At 32.5% G+C, this 21,318-nt stretch overlaps 1 protein-coding gene across 3 annotated transcripts in view; it reads left to right on the forward strand.

The window, feature by feature from the left end:
- LOC117213711 (alpha,alpha-trehalose-phosphate synthase [UDP-forming]) overlaps positions 1-20,914 on the forward strand; it is a 39,737-nt gene extending 18,823 nt beyond the window's left edge. For 2 of the 3 annotated variants that reach the window (XM_033459279.1, XM_033459277.1), the window contains exons 4-11: positions 11,273-11,437; positions 12,007-12,235; positions 12,483-12,799; positions 13,384-13,757; positions 14,155-14,346; positions 15,366-15,702; positions 16,323-16,616; positions 17,119-20,914. In XM_033459279.1, the coding sequence (XP_033315170.1) occupies positions 11,273-11,437; positions 12,007-12,235; positions 12,483-12,799; positions 13,384-13,757; positions 14,155-14,346; positions 15,366-15,702; positions 16,323-16,616; positions 17,119-17,358 (2,148 nt within the window). In that variant the 3' untranslated portion in view covers positions 17,359-20,914. The remainder of the gene's footprint in view (positions 1-11,272; positions 11,438-12,006; positions 12,236-12,482; positions 12,800-13,383; positions 13,758-14,154; positions 14,347-15,365; positions 15,703-16,322; positions 16,617-17,118) is intronic. The other variant, XM_033459278.1, reaches the window with a different exon arrangement.
- Positions 20,915-21,318: the final 404 nt, after the last annotated feature.

The raw sequence follows: 21,318 nt of genomic DNA on the forward strand, positions 1-21,318 counted from the left end.
ATTTCAAACATTGTTATTATGACACTAATGTTCATTACAATTTCATTCAAATTTATTTCAATTTAATTTCAAAATATTTTAGAATCGACTGTTCCAAATTTCCAATTTAGTTTAAACAGTTTACTTTAAATTTCCTTTAGACTCTTGAAATTTCTTTAGATTCTTGAAATAGCAAATTAAATAATTCAACATAGTCTCTGTTTAAATACTCGGAATCATTCTATAATAGAATTAAAAGAAACAACGAGTAACTAACAAGTTTTATCATATCAAATTATTGCCAGACTAGTGAAATTACTCATCAAGAAGATGATTGGAATAATTTGTAGTTTACTCAAACACTCCTCTTCCGTAATGACTGGTATTTTTCTCCTGATACGCATCTTCCTCAGTTTTTACTTATCAATTTGAACAAGCCTCGGCAGCCAGCGTCCAATAACAACAAAAGTATTCCAAAAAAAGTCCAACAAAAAGTATTATCGTGAGAATTAATTTTGATTAGACTTGTTCACGATGACCACTGACGCTATATACATAAATATTTTTTGTGCCTGGCCATGCCTACTGATAAGCGATGATCTTTGTTTGTCTGCCCTTTGTATCTGTTTAGAAAGATTGTTTAAGTTTTTACTACGGATGTAAGAATCATTCGAATTTTGAAAAGAGTCTTCGATTCCAACACCGTGTAACTAGTTTTTTAACAAATCGATGGAATTGTTCTTTTCTACCAGCTTTGATATCTATCAACTATTTTCACGCAAATTTGTAATTTATTTCGTTCACATCGTGTTAGGAATATTTAATTATAATATATATCCAATAAATATAATTGGGCAATAATATGATAGAATATTGATGAGAAACTACCCTTTTTGAAATCAGTTTACTTTTCTATAACTTAGAATTACGTAATTTATTACATAAATTATTGCATAACGTAGAATTCAACGAATTATATTTATAGAATTATTATTACTTCCAGAGGAAGAAGTTCAAAATAGAGCACCATATTATTAGCATTACAAATTTAATTCTTATTGGAAATTTTCCATCATTCTTTTGTTACTGCTCTTGAGAAAATTGACCGCAATTCTTGTTAACAACATTGCTAAATTGTACTTAATAAATGTGTGCAATTAAGCGACCGTGTTCCATATATAAAACAGAAATAGGTAGCAGTTATGTCGGAGACGACACGTATTATGTCATAGCGAATTTAAAAATAGTAAAGTCATTGAAAACTTGATAATTAATCACATTCATACTTCTTCGATTCTTTTATAAGGATGCCTTAATACGGACGGTAGTATTTACTATTGCTCCTTATACGTATCTACGCTATTTGTTCCGAAGTTAATAAACTGATAGGAATTACGTACTTTGGGATTGAACTATACTCAAGCAGAAGCAATTCGAATCAAAAAGAGCCATTTATTCGATTGGAATAAAATTCACTGAACCTTACTAATGTCACTCGCTCAGCAAACATCGTCATTCTTACTAGGAAATGAGTTTGATCCGAGCTAAACACTGTTTCACTTGTATTGAGAAGGAAAATGATCGACCTAATTAGATTTCGATTTAATCTAACTGGCATTCGTTGGATGCTGGAAAGTGTTTAAAATGTATGAATTTCTGTAACATGGACTTCCTTTAGTTAATCTTCTCACGCTTTATGTAGCTATAGATGCAAGAAGAATTACAAAAACTTTAGAAAACCGATGATAAATTCAATAAAAAATCGGTTCTTTAAAGACTAACAGAAAGAATTTGACGAACTTACAATAAGAATTATCCATTTGTCTTACGATTGTTTCTAGCCTTGGAATTAGCTATTTATGCATTTGATTATGCCAAACGTTGTATTTGAATTAGCGCTTAAATAATCTCTACCAAGATCTTTGTAAAATAGTATCATCAGTACACAATTATGCATTATGCAAATTAGACAGATTATATTAACGAACAATATAAGCATGAAATATTTCTCCTTGCTTGTATCGAACTATGGGGAAAAAACATTATCATATCTTTCACGTTTTGTATTATTCCGTTACAATTTTTTAACAAAATGTCTGTGGACTTTTTATGTAATATTTCAGTCTTGTAATATCTTACATATGAATAATTTACATATGAAGTGTATTACATCAGAAAAATGCAAACGAGGTCTTGGATATTGTTAATTTTAGATTTAAAAACTAGAAAAACTGTATACAAAAAAAGAATATACTACGTTTTTATCAGAAAAATTGTATTATTATCAGGTAAATTTTTACATTTTAAATTACTAACCTTGCAAATAAAATTCTTCTTTACTGCGATAGAAGAATTCTCTAAATATTTTCTCTGGAAACTATATTTAATATAACAATTTCTATTCAAAATTACCAGCTGAATTAACCGTATCTAACAAATTTTCGTGTCCTCTTTGTAACAATTTGTATCTCTACAGTAATCTACGTCACCGGTTACCGTTTACATTAGACAGATCATTATGTCCAAGGATTATTTTCGTCATAATTGCAATAAACGCTTATGCTACCGATTCTCTATATCGACTAAATAAAATTGCTCTACATCGACTAAATCAATGTAATCCCTGTGATATCGAGTCGACGAAATCCTTCAATCGTTTCAATTATAAAGCTTCGCGTTTCGAATAACCATAGGAGTAAACATCGATGGAAAGAAAGATGGGAAAACGTCATCAATAACGAACCGGATATCAGACAGCATAATTTAGAACCGCGTCAGCTGTAACTGTGTCTTGGTTATACAGATTTACCTTTGAACTTTGAAACGAGCAAATAAAGGGAATTGTTCGGTATCGAGTTAATCAAATCGCGATCCACAGGGAACGAATTTGATCTGTTGCGGAACGAGCCAATTGTCCCTGGTTAACGGTGGCGTAGCTTGTGGCTACAAGGAAAAGATCTTCGTAAAAGGAGATCAGATATTCCTGGAAGATAATATAGAGGGGAAATAGATATGAAGTGACATACAAAAGTTACGTTAAGCTTTGAGAAAGAGATACTGGAGCGATAGCAGAATTTTTAAATGTACAACAGCGAAATGGAGAAATGGTAAATATCCGATATAAGCGCGATATATATTTTTATTTGTATGTGACTTTTCATAAAGTTGTTTGTACGAAATTTTAAATTGAAAATAAGAAGCTTTTTGCCTAAAACTCTCTTAAGTCCAAAGAAATTGTGAAACAAATTTTACAATTTATGATAGAATTACTAGATTGCGAATGTTGATGCGAATTTATATTTTTATGATCACGATTAAAGAAAGGGAATCTGAATAGAAATTTTTTTCACTTACTGCATATATTTAATTAATCGTTTCTAATATATATACTGTGTCCCCTCTACTTACTGTGAATGTTTTGTTAACCAATTATTTGCTAATTAATTGTACTAACTAAAGTAACTCTACCAAATTAGGTACATAAATAATATTTAAATATTTATATGTTTATAGAATATATGTAACTTTTTTATATAAAAAAGAATATGAATGTTTCACATATTTTATTTACATCACAAATACTTTGTATATTTTTGCATCTGTCAATTTTTAATAAATGCATGAACATCCACAGTTTACCAATTACATAATAATATAAAATTCATGTAGACGTTTATTTATTTGTCGATAAATATATATTATCACTTATAACGATCGAAAGCAAGAGACTTTCAAGGAATTTGCACGAAGCTTCCTGGCCTTTCATAAGAGTCTGTCTCTTTCTACTTTGAAAGTAGCCTGTGTACCGACTTGCGAGGCTGAGTTCCTATTCTCAACGTTGTATCATACTCCTCTTCATTATTTTCCCGAGGAAATACGATGTCTCGTGTTGATATGAATACATCATTATATCCACGTCTTTAAGGGAAATATTGAGAGAAAAACGAACAAACGAAGATCGTATAGTGGGGGTGGTGTTTACGTATCTGTGATAACAGTGTTGCGGGGGTTTTTCTCAAGCATAGATAGAATATCTTGTTTTTGTCCTAAATAACGTTTAGGAAGAACTATATATATGTATACATACATACATATACATATGTATATATATATGTATATGAGTTTCATGTATGATTCTTTTGTTTTATCGGAGTTGAGTTATGGAATAGCAGATATGCATTTAACCCTTTCATGTTCGATGTTGTGCATACGCAACACTGTAGTTTAACAGCTTATTAACTGAACACGATAAATGTATCTTCTCTCAGTAAAACTGATTTTGAATTATTTTAACGTTTTCTATCCCCTCTACAAAAATTAATTTTTTAGTAATTCTGTTTCCGTTTCTATCGTATTATTATGCTCCTGTTATTAAGAACTGATGAAAAGAATTTTTCTACCGTGTTGAAAGGGTTAACCGCGGAAAAGAGAAAAATGGATTATTGGTAAATTCATCGAATAAAACAGAAATATTGGTGAAATGTTAGGATTCATCAATTTTGCATTAGTATGACGAAGTAGTTATTATATAATCGGTAGAGGATGCTTGATTCGTTTGGATGAGAAAATACGTAAAATGTTTCCGAGACAAATTTTGATTGCACATTGAGATGTAATGAATTGTAAAATCAATTCAAAAATTGCTTGCTTTGGGCATCAAGTTCTATAGAGCATCTGATTCTTAATTAAGCTAATTTTTCAACTACGAACTGTAATTTTCTTGATTCCCTTTCTATTAAACTAATTCTTGTCATAAATCTCTTCCCCTTCTCTGTCTATCCGAACTTCATTTGCCAAAATTTGATTTACTGCCTGATCAAATCAATTACGTATCTAATTCGAAGAGTTTAGATATAATTCTTATAATCTTTGCTGAATAAATGACCCGGTTAACAGGTTAAATTGAATGATGTTATCCTCTAATTCCAACAAATGAGCCCACAGTCTCTCCCATAGAGACCTTCAATTATCATCTCGTATCAGCTCTCCTCGATTACGTTTCCCCGAAATGTTTTCCAATCTCCGAAACGTAGCCGGACCTTGAGTTGTTTTTAATCAGTCATCGAGCCAATCCTCGGCGACCTTATTCGGAAATCACTGGTGAAAAATCACCTCCGAGCTCCTTAAATGATTTTTACAAAGCGTCGATCAGCTCGTATACGAATGGATCTGAGGCAAGGATCTGGTGTCACGATAATCGTGTCGAGAGGTCAAATCATCAGAGGGGTTATCAGTGGCGTGACGCTCGCGAATCCGACGACGTTTATCAGCCGCGTTCAATTTCGCTACAGACTTCGATAACGCTTTTTCGATTCACACGTTCTTACGTCAAATTTTGTGACATGCACGCCCACGCGGCGTGTCTTTCGCTAATCACGTGTTTTACGCGATCTCGGAAATTTTCCCTGGACTCACAGTCGATAAGCGAGTATAAGCCGATCAGATCATCGTCAGTCAGCTTGGCGGGACAGACGAGATTCGTTAACGTGACGCAACATAATTTTGTTACGTCTGATACGTTTGCGTGACCTCGTAATACTTAAATTGTTTTGAGGAAGATTCAGTCCTTCCTTTTTTTCGTCTGCTTCTGGGACCATGCGTAAATATCATGATCCAGCGTTGATTAATGCCTCATACGACGTCTACGAAGTGTGAAACATTAGTCGAACTTGGTAGAATGTTAGGAAATCTTTGTACATACATATCGCACTAGAATTCATATCGTTGTGTCCGGATAGATTTATTTGGAATTCTGTTTTCATGTTTGTTTGGTTTGGATTGATTTTATTCGTTGAAATTTGGGAGTAAATTTTGTTCTTGTCGAGTATTGAAGATTCCTGAGATTTCTTCTATTTCGGTATTAAAATATTGGAGTATTGAAGAATCTTTATTTAATTATGTGTTTTGACTTTTCTAATTATTTCTTCTAAACAATTAAATTCCATTTGACTGTAGACTTAAGAAATGTTTATCTTGTTTTATGACATAAAATTTTGCGCATTTGTTACATGAAAAATAATAAGAAAAACATATGCAAACAGATAACACAGTTTAATCTTTCAGAATAGTCAACAGATATTTTGAACAGAAAAAGATGTACAACGTGTATGTGCCTTCTGTACTTTTCCAGTTTTGATCTACTATTGAAGCGTTAGAAACTTTTATGAATTGTTAAGACTGTATATCGAGCTTGGAGATAAATTTTTTTAAACTAACGGATGAAGTTATGAAAAAGAATCAATAGTTGTAGATTATAATAGGGACAATTTTATTTAATACCTAAATCTCTGGATTAACTATAGGTAATCTCGTGAATCGCTATATCCACCTTTGTTTATTTTGAAAGCATAGATATGTAACGTTGTAGGTTTTACAAGACGAGCACGTGTCGTTTATTCATTTGTTTTTTATTATTTATATTATGATATGTAAATGAAATTACACATATTGCATGCTTCCGCTTACATCACGAGATTGATTGCGTTTTCATTTGAAATCATTATAAAACACGTTTTCATGCATTTCTATGCAAAATACAACGAAAATGTCGTGTACTTATACATATATCTACATTAAACTATAGCGATGCAATATACAAAAGATGTGTAGCTAGAAGAATTTAAAGATACTTGAAAAACGTATTTTTATGCAATAAAATCATCATGATGTCGTTACGAAAGGACAAACTCAGGCTTGCCAAGACAAATAGCGCGCTTCACGCTAAACCGAGCAGCTGTTTGCATGTATATTATTGCATATACATTATATACATTGTAATCTTGATACTTGACATTAAATGAACGACCGCCAAGAAATCGTAGATATTTTTGCAATCATTGACGTCTATACTTCTTATTGTTGCAATGTTAAATATAGTGAATGATACGGGTGAAACCACTTAAATAACTATTTTTATCATGATGATACTTCCTTGTAATATATTCTTTACAATATATCTAACATAAGCTACCTGTGTATCTATGTATGTATATCCTTTTAATTTTATTTTATTTATTACTGTATTTATTACTGTATCATTATATTATTGCATCGATAATTAGATACTATCTGTATCAGTTATTGATTTCTAGTTTTCAAATCAGAACAACACATTATGATCATAACACATACGTTAAAGATATGTCAGACGTTTAAAGGAGGTGCTCATCATAATATTTACTAACAATAAGTACTCTATTTAGAATCTTTTATTTTATTTTAAAACAGCTATAGCGACTTGTTAATTTTAATATTATTAATTCGGTAAATTTCAAAATTCAACGAATTCGATGATAATGATTTATTCGTGGTAGCAGTAACCATTATGTTTTCATATCAATACTTCACATTAATATATTAACCATCTAGAATATATTTGAAAATTACGTAATAATGACCTAGTTATGTTGTAAAAGATATTTCCATAAATTCCTGCTATTCTGTTTTATTTTAGCCTGTTCTTTTAGTAATATCGTGGAATAATAATTCTTAATGCTAATACGAAAAAAGCTGCAGCAAGTTTACAGTATCTCGTCAATATTATTTTTCTTCTTTCTTCAATACATCCCATTCACCATTAATGAATATCAAAGGGAAACAAAGGAGTGGCGTGATACGAGAACGTTATAATGCAATCGTTGTATCGATAAGTTCTTTTGAACTTCGTCGGCCAGGGACCAATCTATCGTGGCTTATATAATTTTTTTCGTTTTCCACATTATGTCCAAGTCAAATAATAGGGACGGTAAAAGCACCACACAAAGAAACAGTTAATACTGCTAGTCAGTTTCATTTTCTTGATTCATTTGGACTTTCATTTGCGTCAGTCGATAGCATTTAGATGTTAACGAGGTTTTTCTGTGCTGGTTAGGTAATGTCAGCAACTGATAAATAAATGTAACACAACGAAGGAAGCTTTCTGTTTCCTGGTGAATTGATATCATTTTTTCGTGGAATAATTTTATTTTAGAATGATTAGAACAGAGTATGCTTGGAATATTTGTATTTTCACGTAATATATTTTGGAAGAATGTTATTTTATTTGTATGAAATTAAATAATAAATTAGATAATACTCTATTATACATTATCTTTATCAATATATTTAAAAAATAATGATAATTAAAGCACCAATCAGATTCGTCCTCTGATGGTTGTGTCTAGACCTGCTGAGAACATTAATAATTATCTCATTAGCGATTGTTTGACCGCTTGCGTCAATCGTTAACCAGAGAGTGGACGTGTTTTCACAATGTTCAGAAAATAAAGGAGGCCGTGCTACGGGCAAAACAAAAGAACGTCGAGGAGGATAACGAGCAATTAACAAAAGATGTTCTGGGACTTCGTCACGTATTGCCAACTAAGCGTTATCGTGTTATCGACTCCTACGCCGGACTTTATGCACTTCCGATTGCTATTTACGCGAGTCTCGTTTCTACACTTTCTCGCGATTTCGTTGGAAAATACCGAAAGTTTCTTAGACTTTCGTACAATTTGTTGTTTGTTCGAATCGACCTACATTACCGAAGAAGAGTTCGCATTTTTTTCGTTTAATGAGTTACACGAAATTATTCACTTCAAGCGAAAACTTACGATTTTATTTGTAATATTTGGCGTAGAATCGATAGGGAATGGTTTTTGGTAATAGAAATCTTTCCCTGAGAATATGTAGGGAATTTTAAGAAATTTTTTAATGTTTGACAAAATTAAAAGTGGGTAGTATCTTTAGGTAGATACTTACTTCTAAAGCAGATAAATGAAAAAATTCTGGAAACATACCACCTCGTCGTAACTAGAGCAGACTCGAAACTTCGTCAAGTAGTACGAGTCAACTAAATCTCCTTCATCATCATAAAACTCAACCATGTCTCCGTTCGTTGGAACATTGTTTCGTTTTATACGTTGCTGGAATTTATGACGGAATTTTATGATCTATTTTTCGTGATAGCCAAAGAAATTTCTCACTGCTAATTAAAATCGATACTTATATGGTAGACTCGTTTGGAGTTATATAGACACTACAAATGGCTCCAAGTAAAATCTCTAGCTCTTATTCGAGTTTCCTGGACGCACTAAATCTCAGGGATATAAGAAATATTGGCTCGATACATTAATATTTAATGCATCGCAATTTTAATATTTTTTATCGAACTTGACACATTTAAAAACTGAAGAAATTGGCGAGCTTGTTAAATCCTATTGTACTTCTACCAACGAAAATAGTTGCATAATAAAATTATATAATCTAAAATAGACTTTCTTTGAAATTGCAGTGTTCTGGTATACTATACTGGGTACATTCTTAAAATTGTAGACACTCAGGCGTCCCACAATTTTTAAATGATATTATGTTTATCTCTTGTTCATTCTCAAGTACACAGTTTGTTTTTTATTATCAGATTAATGTCGATGTAATTTCGTGTTACGAAGCGACGATGTCTGAATCTTTGATCGTTGCTTTTGATAAAGAAAATTGTATACCACGGCTTAGGAATTTGCGTCTATTGTTATTATATGCTTCCTGCAATGGCGACGATCAATCTGCAAACGCGTATGACGATCGACAGAACGTGTAACGTCGTTGATTTAACATTTGTCGAGTTATTTGCTGCATTCGATCGACGCTGTGACTATTTGTGGCAATCGAGTGTAGAATTGCTTTCACACCATTAAGCAGTGTCATCAAACTTGCTTATAATTCCCAATGTGGAATTGATCGTAAGGAATTTTAAAAGAAGATCACGAATATAAAACTAGGTACGATGGACATAATGGAATTTTGAAAGGACGATAACGAATCCATGAAATTGGATTATACGAAACAAAATTAGAAATTGAATCAATTATTATATTGATAAACTTCAATATTTAATGGGACCATCTTTGACATTTACCGTACGGTTAAAATGTGTATTCATGTAGTATACTAATTTTTTATCAAATATATGTTTGCAGCAAATATCTCATAATTTCTATATAAATTTTTAGATTGTTTTCAAATATGTCTGATATAATTTGACGATATCTGTGTCTCGTTACAGGGCCAATGAAATTTGAAAATGTCTTATGTAACACACACAATATCTAAATATTTATTTATTATTTTATTTATTTATTTATTTATTTATTATAGACATATATATATAAAATTGTCTATAGTATGTGTTCAAATATTTTCGCGAGCCATTATGTTCTATATACATTTAACCGTGTTTGATATTCTCGAACGAAAGAAACAGGAGATAGCTTTTCCTTAATCATTTTGCATCTTGTGGAGTCTCTTTCCGAGAAGAAAACATTGTGCTGAGGAAGAAAATAGGTAGCTTAACGACCCATTGTTATGTTAAAAAAGAGGTCCGTTGATCTCATTGTTTTCTATTGTAAAAATTTAAAAATACAAATGAGTACATATTTCTATTTGTAATAATACTGTCTTTTCCAAGTAACGGTTTCTATAGCCTTTATGTATCTCAAAGGGAGTTTCTTTCATTATAAAAGTCGTCGCCAATCACCTTTCCTCGTATGATTTTGTTATATCTTTCACGTACATTTGATACGTTATTGAAATGGCAGAAGATAGAATGAAGAAGTTGAATAATTAATTCAGCCTAATGGCAGGATGTTACATGGGTGAATTAAAATTTCCACTTGATTCTATAAAAATTGAAATATTCCTTCGCATTCAAAATAATATAGAAAATTAACGTTAACTGGTTATCTTTAAAATATAGAATCTACACATATCGATATGCTGTTGTGCTCCGTTCTTTTCTAAATATATTTTTCTATATCAGGATCGTATCTTTAAAAAATAAATACGCTAGTAATTGCAGTATCTTGAAAAATCGCGCTTTTGAAATTAACTCATCCTCTAAAAGCACGTGAAAGCATAAAAAGGGGAGAGAGATTTCCTTAAGAATACACAGAATGTATAAAAATAAAGATTTGGAAGTTAAATAAATAGAGAAAAAGAAACGAAATTAGCAATGTGACCATGTCATTTTACGTACATTCTTCTTATGAATTAAAAGATATAAAAATTAAGATGCAGAAGTTAAATAAAAATAAAAATACATATAACATCAACAAATATCATTACTTTCTACGCGATTCGTATTATTCTCTACTTTTCTAACAATAATGTGCACAGTTGCTAAGAAAGGAAAACTACGAAGTTGCTTCTTTAGTTCTATACAAAGAATCGCCTTGGGACATCTCAGCGAACGCTAATTAATATCTATGTGCATGTTATATTCTACAGCCGGATTAAAGAGGTCGTAATATTTGTTCCCCAGGTTATGGCAGTACACTTCGACCCGGTCATCTTCGATGCGTACTACAATGGATGTTGCAATGGAACCTTTTGGCCATTGTTCCATTCTATGCCTGATCGAGCGACCTTTATCGCGGAACATTGGCGAGCGTACTCCGCGGTCAACGAGGAATTCGCTGTTAAAACGGTGAGTATAATCGCCGTCGAATGGAGTATCGATTGAAATTACAATAGGACGTCAGCTACTTGAAACAGCAAGAGAGTAGTAATTCAATTCGACGAAAGGATATATGTATATGATGCTATGTCAGGCAGCGATTATGTGGATAAAATTGTCAGATAAAGAAAAATGTATATAAGATATGAAACACAGGAAGTACACTGTTATCTATATACTCTTATACTCTTGTGCACTCTACAAATAAGTGTTACGTTGAAATTGTTAAAAATGGTATCAAGGTAACAAATATTTGCTGCGACTTAAACAGAGCGATATGTACCTTTACATGCGAGATATTATGTTGTCATAATAGTAATGAGAACTGAAAAGTTCCGCATGCGTGGAATATTTTGTTACTTAGTAAGTTATTCGTAATAGAATTGTATCGGAGAAAAAGAATTATTGTTTTCAAAGTATCGAAAATATGCCTTTAGTAAAAATTAACGTTGAGTTTTATTGAGATAAAAACGAGATTATAGACATTATATTAGGCAGATATTTCTAGTACTAAATATTCAGTTTTTGTATCGACTTAGGTCAGTGCACTGGAACAAATTTACAAGGAGCAGAAGAATCAACCGAATGGCACGCCTTTGGTCTGGGTGCACGACTATCACCTAATGTTAGCAGCGAATTGGATTCGGCAACGAGCCGACGAGAAACGTCTCAGATGTAAATTAGGCTTCTTCCTCCACATCCCTTTCCCACCATGGGACATCTTCAGATTGTTCCCATGGGCTGATGAAATCCTTCAAGGAATGCTTGGTGAGCTTTCACCGATTCTTATATCGCTAAAAATTTTTAAGTTCCCGATTAAAATTTGCAAATTTAATCCAGAAGTGATATTTAACGTGAATTGAAAGTACTAAATTCTATTTCTTAAAAGCCGAATACAAATATATAAATTTCACGAATTTTAATTAGATTATACGTTATAATAAAGTATTTGCCAAAATCTTGAAAACTGACTGTTACGAATCAAAGAATGTAAATTTATTTGTATCTGTTTTAGGTTGCGACATGGTTGGTTTTCACATTCAAGACTATTGTCTGAACTTCGTCGACTGCTGCCAGAGAAGTCTTGGGTGCAGGGTTGATCGTAAGAATCTGTTAGTGGAGCACGGTGGAAGAACTGTTCGTGTGAGACCACTTCCCATTGGCATTCCATTCGATAGATTCGTCTCGTTAGCCGAGAGTGCTAACAAGGTCATGTTGACCAATCAGAAAATTGTATTGGGCGTTGATCGTCTTGATTATACCAAGGGTCTGGTCAACAGATTGAAGGCTTTTGAGCTGTTGCTAGAAAAACATCCAGAACATCGTGAACAGGTAACGATATTATTATAATTTATATTAACGCGATAATAAAATTATACAAGATTCGCATTTCCCTTATATTTACATTTTAATATATGGTAATTTATGGAGGTACATATATGAGGTCAAAGTACTTACACATGAAATAAAATAAAACGGAAAGATTAATGTCTAAATGTTTCGTTTATTTAAGTAAAGCTACTTTGGATTATTGCAATGTTTCATAATAAATATTCAAGGTGTATTATTTATTCATTTTGTAATTATTGAAATATGTTTTAATTGAAGTAGAGTGTATTGCAAAATGTCAATAAAACTCAGCTAGATCTAGTTACCAAAGAGGTCACACGGTTAATCTGTTATGACCTATCCGTCTTTTAGAAAAATAGTGACGAAGAAACTTACATAAGAATTTATTGGTCACAAACAGTGTTCAATGATAGGATAAAATACTATAAATCAAATAATTCTAGATTTAGTTTAAAACATAGCTATTAAATTGTCTTATTCAATTAATCAGATACTAAAAGAAAATTGCAAAAAAAGATATATGAGTTTCCTATCAAATTACTCGACGAAATGATATATCTGTTTAGGTTACTATGCTTCAAATTGCTGTACCATCGCGAACTGACGTACGTGAATATCAGGATTTGAAACTTGAGATGGATCAACTTATCGGTCGCATAAACGGTCGATTTACGACACCGAATTGGTCTCCTATCCGTTACATTTATGGTTGCGTGAGTCAGGACGAATTGGCAGCATTTTATAGGGATGCTGCGGTTGCTCTGGTTACACCACTTAGAGATGGTATGAATTTGGTCGCCAAGGAATTCGTCGCTTGTCAAATTAACACACCACCTGGTGTGTTGATCGTTTCTCCATTCGCTGGAGCTGGGGAGATGATGCACGAAGCCTTGATCTGTAATCCTTATGAATTAGACGAAGCTGCTGAAGTTATCCATAGGTACGATTAATATGTTTATACAAATTGAATTTGGAGTATCATTTAAATATTTACTATTGTAACTCTGAAGTTTTTGATTGCAAATCGTCTTTCTTTTAAGTATGTATATTCTAACAAATCTATTTAATATTTCTATAATAAATCTATTTTTGTATATTCCTGTTAACATTAAAGCTTTAATATTGTATTATTATGTTATTACATCAAATCAACTAATTGTTACTTTTTTAAATTAATTAACCATTTAAGCAAAAATATTACTGCTTTCAATGACTTTAAGTATTTAATTCTTGTCCAAGAAACGTTCAAATAAAAAGAACAAAACAGTTTCAAACATATAAATATGATTTGTGAGCTCGATTTTAAACTTCTTAATTAATTTTTGTATACATTCCAGAGCGCTTACCATGCCAGAAGACGAACGCACATTAAGAATGAATCACTTAAGACGCCGTGAAAGGATAAACGATGTCAATTATTGGATGAAGTCCTTCCTGCAAGTAATGGGATCGCTGGAGGAACATGATTCTGTAGGTGCAACCACGATGCAACCAGTGACCATGGATGATTTCGATGATTACTTGAGCAAGTAGGTATTGTTAGAGATCAACGACATGCATGACTGGGCCCGACCAGAGCATGTGCTTATACGAAAATCAATCAACCAATGTACGATTAAAATCCAGTTATTCTAAGGTGTTAAAATTATTAACACTATGTATGTAAATTTCCTATCGAATTAATTGTTGATTACATTGAGAATACCAAATGAATTAATCGCACTTTAATGTATGTGTGTGGGCAAACTATTACAAAACAAACTTACTGATGGCTACTCACAAAATTAAGTAGATTCGTAGTTACTTATTAAAACCTAATTTGTTGAGTCACGAGACAAGAATAAATAAGGGGGCAGAAAAACTAAAACCAAAATTTAAAAAGATTGCTGCACTTTAATGACAAATATCGTAATTTAGCTCACTTTAAATACACAATATTCTACTAAAAATCTTCTACACAAAAACTGTATACATCAAAGTGTATAGGTAGAGTTTGCTTATCTCATGTACGAGTGCAGATTGCTGATGAGCATGCTAGTACAAACCACAAGTTTGCTATGTTAACAGAACGGTCCCAATGGAATGCATCTTTCGACAAAAACTGATTAAAAATCCGGTCGATTGAATTGTTTATTAAATTGAGCATGAGTTTGGGTACATCGCAGCGTAGGGAACGCTGACCACCAGGTGCTTTGATATTACCAATGATATATTACAAATACATATGCAACCTTCCAACTATTCAAAATCAAGAGCATTTGCAACAATTTTCCTAATTAACCGTATCCATCTGTATTAATGTTCTTGAAAAATCTATCCTATTGTAAAATTAATTAAGTTATCGTGATGTATTTAATGCATTGTGAACGAAGTATGAAAATGTTCTTGAATAAAATTCCAAGTCTGCGGATTACGTGTGTCTATGTTCGACACTGTTTGAAGAGGTTTATGCTCAGTCAGAGAATGCTTTTGGAACACGGCGGGCCCGCGCGTGCGAATGCGACCTGACTCATGATGAAAGCCGGGTAACGTTCCAGTGATAACACATGTCCCCTAGGTATATCGGCGATAATCATAAATTGGCCCTCTTGCTGGACTACGATGGTACTTTAGCTCCTATTGCGACTCATCCGGATCTTGCCATTTTACCTTTGGAAACGAAGAACGTTCTCCAAAGGCTATCGAACATGTCCGATGTATATATAGCAATTATATCAGGCAGAAACGTGAACAATGTGAAGTCGATGGTTGGTATAGAAGGTATTACGTACGCCGGAAATCACGGATTGGAAATTTTGCATCCGGACGGTAGCAAGTTTGTTCATCCGATGCCTGCTGAGTTGGAAGATAAGGTGGCAAACTTGATGCAAACGTTGCAAGACCAAGTGAGTATGATTTTCATTATTTTTTCCAAAGCGATAGTATTTTGAGATATTTGTTATTCGTCTTGCAATTAAAATTGTTGGAGCATTTTAATATTTTCTGATATTATAATATTGTTTTTAAGCGAGCAATGAATTATAATGAGAAATGTAAAAAGGAAGTTATATTAGAATGTAATAATTATAATTGAAGAGTTTACGACAATAAAGGGATAATTCCAATACTTAGATTGTCTTTATTGAAAGAAGAAGAAAGAAGACGATTCTATATTCAAAAACGTAATTTATTATTACGAATGTCTTCTTGGCTGTGCACTTACAGCACGTTTCAAGATGTAATTTGATTTTGATTGACTTTGATTTAATTTTTCTTGATTTATTCAAATTAGTCAAAGATAGAGCTGCCTTCTTAGCATTCTTGTAGCAGTTCTTTCAATTAAGTATCTTTTTCAATAACATCTCTGTATTATAGTAACAAAAGCAAAGTAGAAAAAATATTTCTAAGAGTTTTGAGTATTAGGTACTAGGGACGTATCGTGTAACATCTTCAACAATTGTAATTGCAACTAATTACAACTAATTACTTACGACTTTAAACGACTAATTTGGTGTATTGAATCTAGCTTTGCAAGGATGGAGCTTGGGTAGAAAACAAAGGAGCGTTACTGACGTTCCATTATCGTGAAACGCCAATGGAAGGACGTTCTCAGATGGTTGATCAGGCAAAGAAAATCATCGAGCAAGCAGGTTTCAAAGCCTGTTCAGCGCACTGTGCCATTGAAGCTAGACCACCAGTTGAATGGAATAAGGGTCGTGCTTCCATTTACATCCTGCGTACGGCATTTGGTTTAGATTGGAGCGAACGTATCAGGATTATTTATGCCGGTGATGATGTTACAGATGAAGATGCAATGAAGGTATGAACTCCCCAATAACCGAATCTACAGTAAAGGAAGAATGGACATATACTATATCTAATACTTTAACACGTTCATCGTTAAGTTGAAGTCGCATGGCCTTCCATGGCAATCGTCAACATTTGCTACGTCATTCGAAAACCGTTGCGCTTGACGCTGATGTGGTGGTGTCATTTGCACTTGAAAGTAACCACACCACGATAATGTAACGTCATCAACAATCAACGTGTTAATAAAAGATTTCAGATTACCACAAAAAGATAATACTAGATATCATAATTATACATAGTTATACAGCCAATATTAGATTTCCTGAAACATAAAAATTATATATAGTTATATAGTTAATATTAAATATCCTGAAACTTATAAATTCTATACAGTTAATATGGTCAATATTACATTTCCTGAAACTTTTATCCATCTATTAAGTTCATTTTTTCTTTGATTTTGATCTATTGTCATATCTTATATAATCTATATAATTATGTATTCTCTGCAGGCGCTAAAAGGTATGGCAGCTACCTTCCGCGTAGCGTCGTCGCATATAATCCGTACGTCGGCAGAAAGACGTTTGCCGAGTACGGATTCCGTGTTGACCATGTTGAAGTGGGTAGAGAGACACTTGAGCAGACGCAAGCCTCGCAACAGCACCGAGATTCCTTCTAGATACCGACGTAGCAGCGCTGGAATTACCATGGAAATGTCGTATATGCCGACGAATACAGTGTTAGAATCCTAGGTGACGCCCTAATAATCTTCGTTATCACATCGACTGTATCCTCGACAAGAAATACATACTTTGTATGTCACAGGCTTAATATGATGTACTCGTAGAGTAAGATCAAATAAAAGCGAGAGGGAAGAATAAGAGCGAAGGAAAAAAGGGAATCTCTAGGTGGATAAAATAAAATAAAATAAAAAATTAAAATAAAAAAAAAAATCATCGCGTAAGTTGTATCGGCTGCGAGAATATGGTGGAAAGCATCATTGTCATGTATCAAACAAGTCAAGCGTCACATGAATAATTTTTCCCTTGGATAAATTGTATTCGAGATCTTCTATTTAACATATTCGATTGTATCAAGTTAACTTAATAGAACTTATCGTACTTACGCATGTATACAAGCCAAAAAAATGGAAGAACTGATCTTTTTTGATGTGGAACCAACAAATCATTCTATATTGACTGTTTTCGATGTTTAATCGATGTATCTCTCCGGTGACCGGTTAAATGGCTTTACCCCGATAAAACATAACAAATTGCATTATAAAAAAAGAATTTAAAAAAGATGAATGTTACGTGTGCAGTCGCTAAATCTTCGTTTCAAGAGTGAAGATGGCTTCTTCTTTTTTTATTTAATGTTCACCATAACAATTATTACGCTGTGCGATATAATCAGCCTGAATGTAGATTCGATAAAGCGTGTTTTACCAAAAGTCGTATAATAGGTACTTAGCTATGCATAGTTTCTAAGTTCGCGTCGCTCAAAAAGTATCACAGGAAATATTCGATATATATTTTAATATTATCGTAATAACTTAACGAAAACTGATTTTATTAAATATTTGTATATTTGCTACCAATTTCCGAGACACGAAACAGATGATTGTAACGGAGAAATGGTTCCACGTATGTCAGCATATTAGGAGATAAGAGAGGATACAAAAAATTGTATTCGAATATGTAGCCTGCTCAAAATATCATAATTGACTAATATAATAGGTTTCAGTTTTCCATTTGTAGATTTTAAATCGATTTGTTGGATGTTGCTGTTTTTTAAATCAGGTCGATGTGGCCGATTTCGCTGTATGTATATTGGGCATGTATTTTGTATACCATTGAAATTATGCGAAACGCATTCATTTTGTTAAGATTATAAAGAATTCTCTTTGAAATAGAATCATGAAACATCTGTCCTTTTTTTTATAAAAGCTATCTTTCTTTTCTTCTTTGATGCAAATATGTACTTTTTTAAAATGAGAATATCAATAACGTTTACAAGCTGTTAAATTAAATGCAATCGATATAGGTAAGACGACTCGAGAACGAATGAATACAGGCGAGAATACGCTTTTAGTATGCATATCGCTTGTAAAAAAGGAATTCTTAAGTTTAACGGTTAATCGACTAATAATATTATTTTATCTTTCCTTCTTTTCTTTTATAAATCAAACGATGAAACAGTGCCAATTTAAGTCCACATACAAGAGAAAGGGTAATACACAATAAACAATAATAAACTACATAAAGTACGACAACTTAGCGATAAGGGGTTTACGAAATGTACATACTTTGTACGTACGCATACATGTTAGACGCATATTAACATACAACACAGCATGTATATACACATTATGTACCAACACATACAAACGTATACTGTTAAACAAATTATTGGGAGAAACGATACACTTAAAGATAAACGAATCAAAGTAAACATGGACAACTTTTACACGTTTTTAAGTAGAATAATAGAAAAATTCAGAATTTTTAATTCCACGCGTTTATCTGTTTTCTACGTGAAACTAAGGAAAGAAAATTGAACTCGACTGAACGGAATAAGAACGGCATGAAAAAGGGATAAAAGAAAATCGAAAAATCGTTCTTTAATATTAGTGGAATGTTTTCAAAACTGATCGATCCTTTCTAGATGTTCATTAAAGGTGTTACAATAATGAGAAAGAAAACATTTAGCACTTAATTAATTCAATGCGTTTTGCATGAGACATCGATGGGTTCTGAAAGAATTTTTTTATAAAGAGTATCATAAAAATTACTATGCATATAAAGTAATTATTATACAGTGGGTACTGACCTAACGAAAGTTTATGCAAAACATTGTTTTCGATAATAGGCCTTGTTTAAATCGAAGCCAGACACAAGAGAAGAAAAGTGCTGAAAGAATATGAAATGGAATTTTTGAAACAGAGATTCAATAGTGAATTTTTCTACAAAATATTAGCTCGTCTCCTTTTATCAGGAACTGATGTATATAACAAAGATCTACCTTACTTTTTTCATCCATGGATGAATAACAGATTCATTACCACAGATTTATAAGTAGCTAGACTTTGTTGAATGTATTACATTTTCCATCTACGAACTCCATCTATACAAAAGAGTGAACGTGAGTTTTTGTACGCGTCATAATTATATTTCATTCGAAGGGGAACAAATCGCTGCTTCACACTAACGGTGACACAACTCAAGAAGTTTCAGATTTTCTTTTATCGAATAAAAGGTCTGCGTTACGTTTCTAGCTTTATCATAAAAAATGGTAGATTTGTAATTCTATAATTCAGTTTTGTGTCAGAGGACAAAATCGTTATTTATGTATGTTGCTATCAACCTAACCCTTAGTTTTATAACACTGGCCTATTTTCAGTTGTTTCATGACGCTACAAGTGGAAGGTTGTACCGCTTTCGTGAATACCGACGTATCTTGCGTTAAGTCAGTTTTACAATGTCATTGAAATGATTTGAAAATATGCTTTAAAATGTATAATTTTAGAGTTGTGTCACTATCGATGCCAAGCAGCGAAATGATCATGGTATTAGGACGTTTTCAAGAGATTGTAGATGTAGTTCTAAATTTCTGTACCTTCACGTGTTTACATTCATATATCGTCATTGGATTTCCTTCGAATTTCATGGTCGAAACGATAGGTAGTCTGGGTGGAAGAGATATGGTGAGATCGTAAAATTCATCATGCCTGAAAGTATACGAATTTTTAACATCGATGTAGAAATCTGAGAAGATCTAAGGGATTTAAGAATAGATAAGTTGCAAGTTGTAACTAGTTCTTTCTGTGTAAGTAGTTGTAGCTTAATTTTTATCAATACAATAATTATTATAAAATAGAAACCAATAAGAGTTAATAAACGAATCATGTAGGTTTAATGAACGATTGTAAGCAGAGCTTTTAAATACAAATATATAAATAATGTTTGCAATCTGGAATTTAAGATGGCTCCATCTTAGAATGAGCGTCCAGAAAATATGGCTATGGCGCGTCCCTATTTAAGCATTACTTTATGACTTCACAATATCCCTTCCACCAACAGTATATTTAAATCTCACGTGTGTTCAACTTCACACGCATATATTGTACTGTTAATATATTCCCTTTATCGCATAGAGTTCAGAAAATGCTATATAAACGTACACGAAGATTCGCTTCAAAAAAAAAAGAAACAAAATTGTATGAAGCGAGTATTTATTACGTATATACATATGTATATTTTTATATGTAGAAGAATTCGTGAAATTCGATAGATGAGATTATTGACAGAGGAAATACCCCAGAAACAAATAAAAAAGAAACAAATGGCAAAAGAAACAGAAACGAAAGGTTTTCCAAGCTGACAAACAAAATAGCAATGATACTACGTGAAAATGATTCTAATTACTTGATGACCTGTTTATATCCCGGACGTCTATCTCAACGACTATACTCATGCCATATAGAAATATAAACATATACGTATACATACATACATGTATATGTGTAAATAATGTGAAAACAGGTCGAAGTGATTAGAGATGTTTACGAGTCTTTTGGTTCTTCTGTTTCTCGTCGATGCCAAAAAAAGATTTACGTATGTATATATATATATATATCTTGAAATTTGTCATTGCAGATTAAACTTCGGTACGTACGTTAAGTCGCTGTACGAGTTCGCTGCTATTTCCAACGA

Source organism: Bombus bifarius, unplaced genomic scaffold (genome assembly GCF_011952205.1).
Source record: "Bombus bifarius isolate JDL3187 unplaced genomic scaffold, Bbif_JDL3187 scf7180000009125, whole genome shotgun sequence".
NCBI classification, from domain to species: Eukaryota; Metazoa; Arthropoda; class Insecta; order Hymenoptera; family Apidae; genus Bombus; species Bombus bifarius.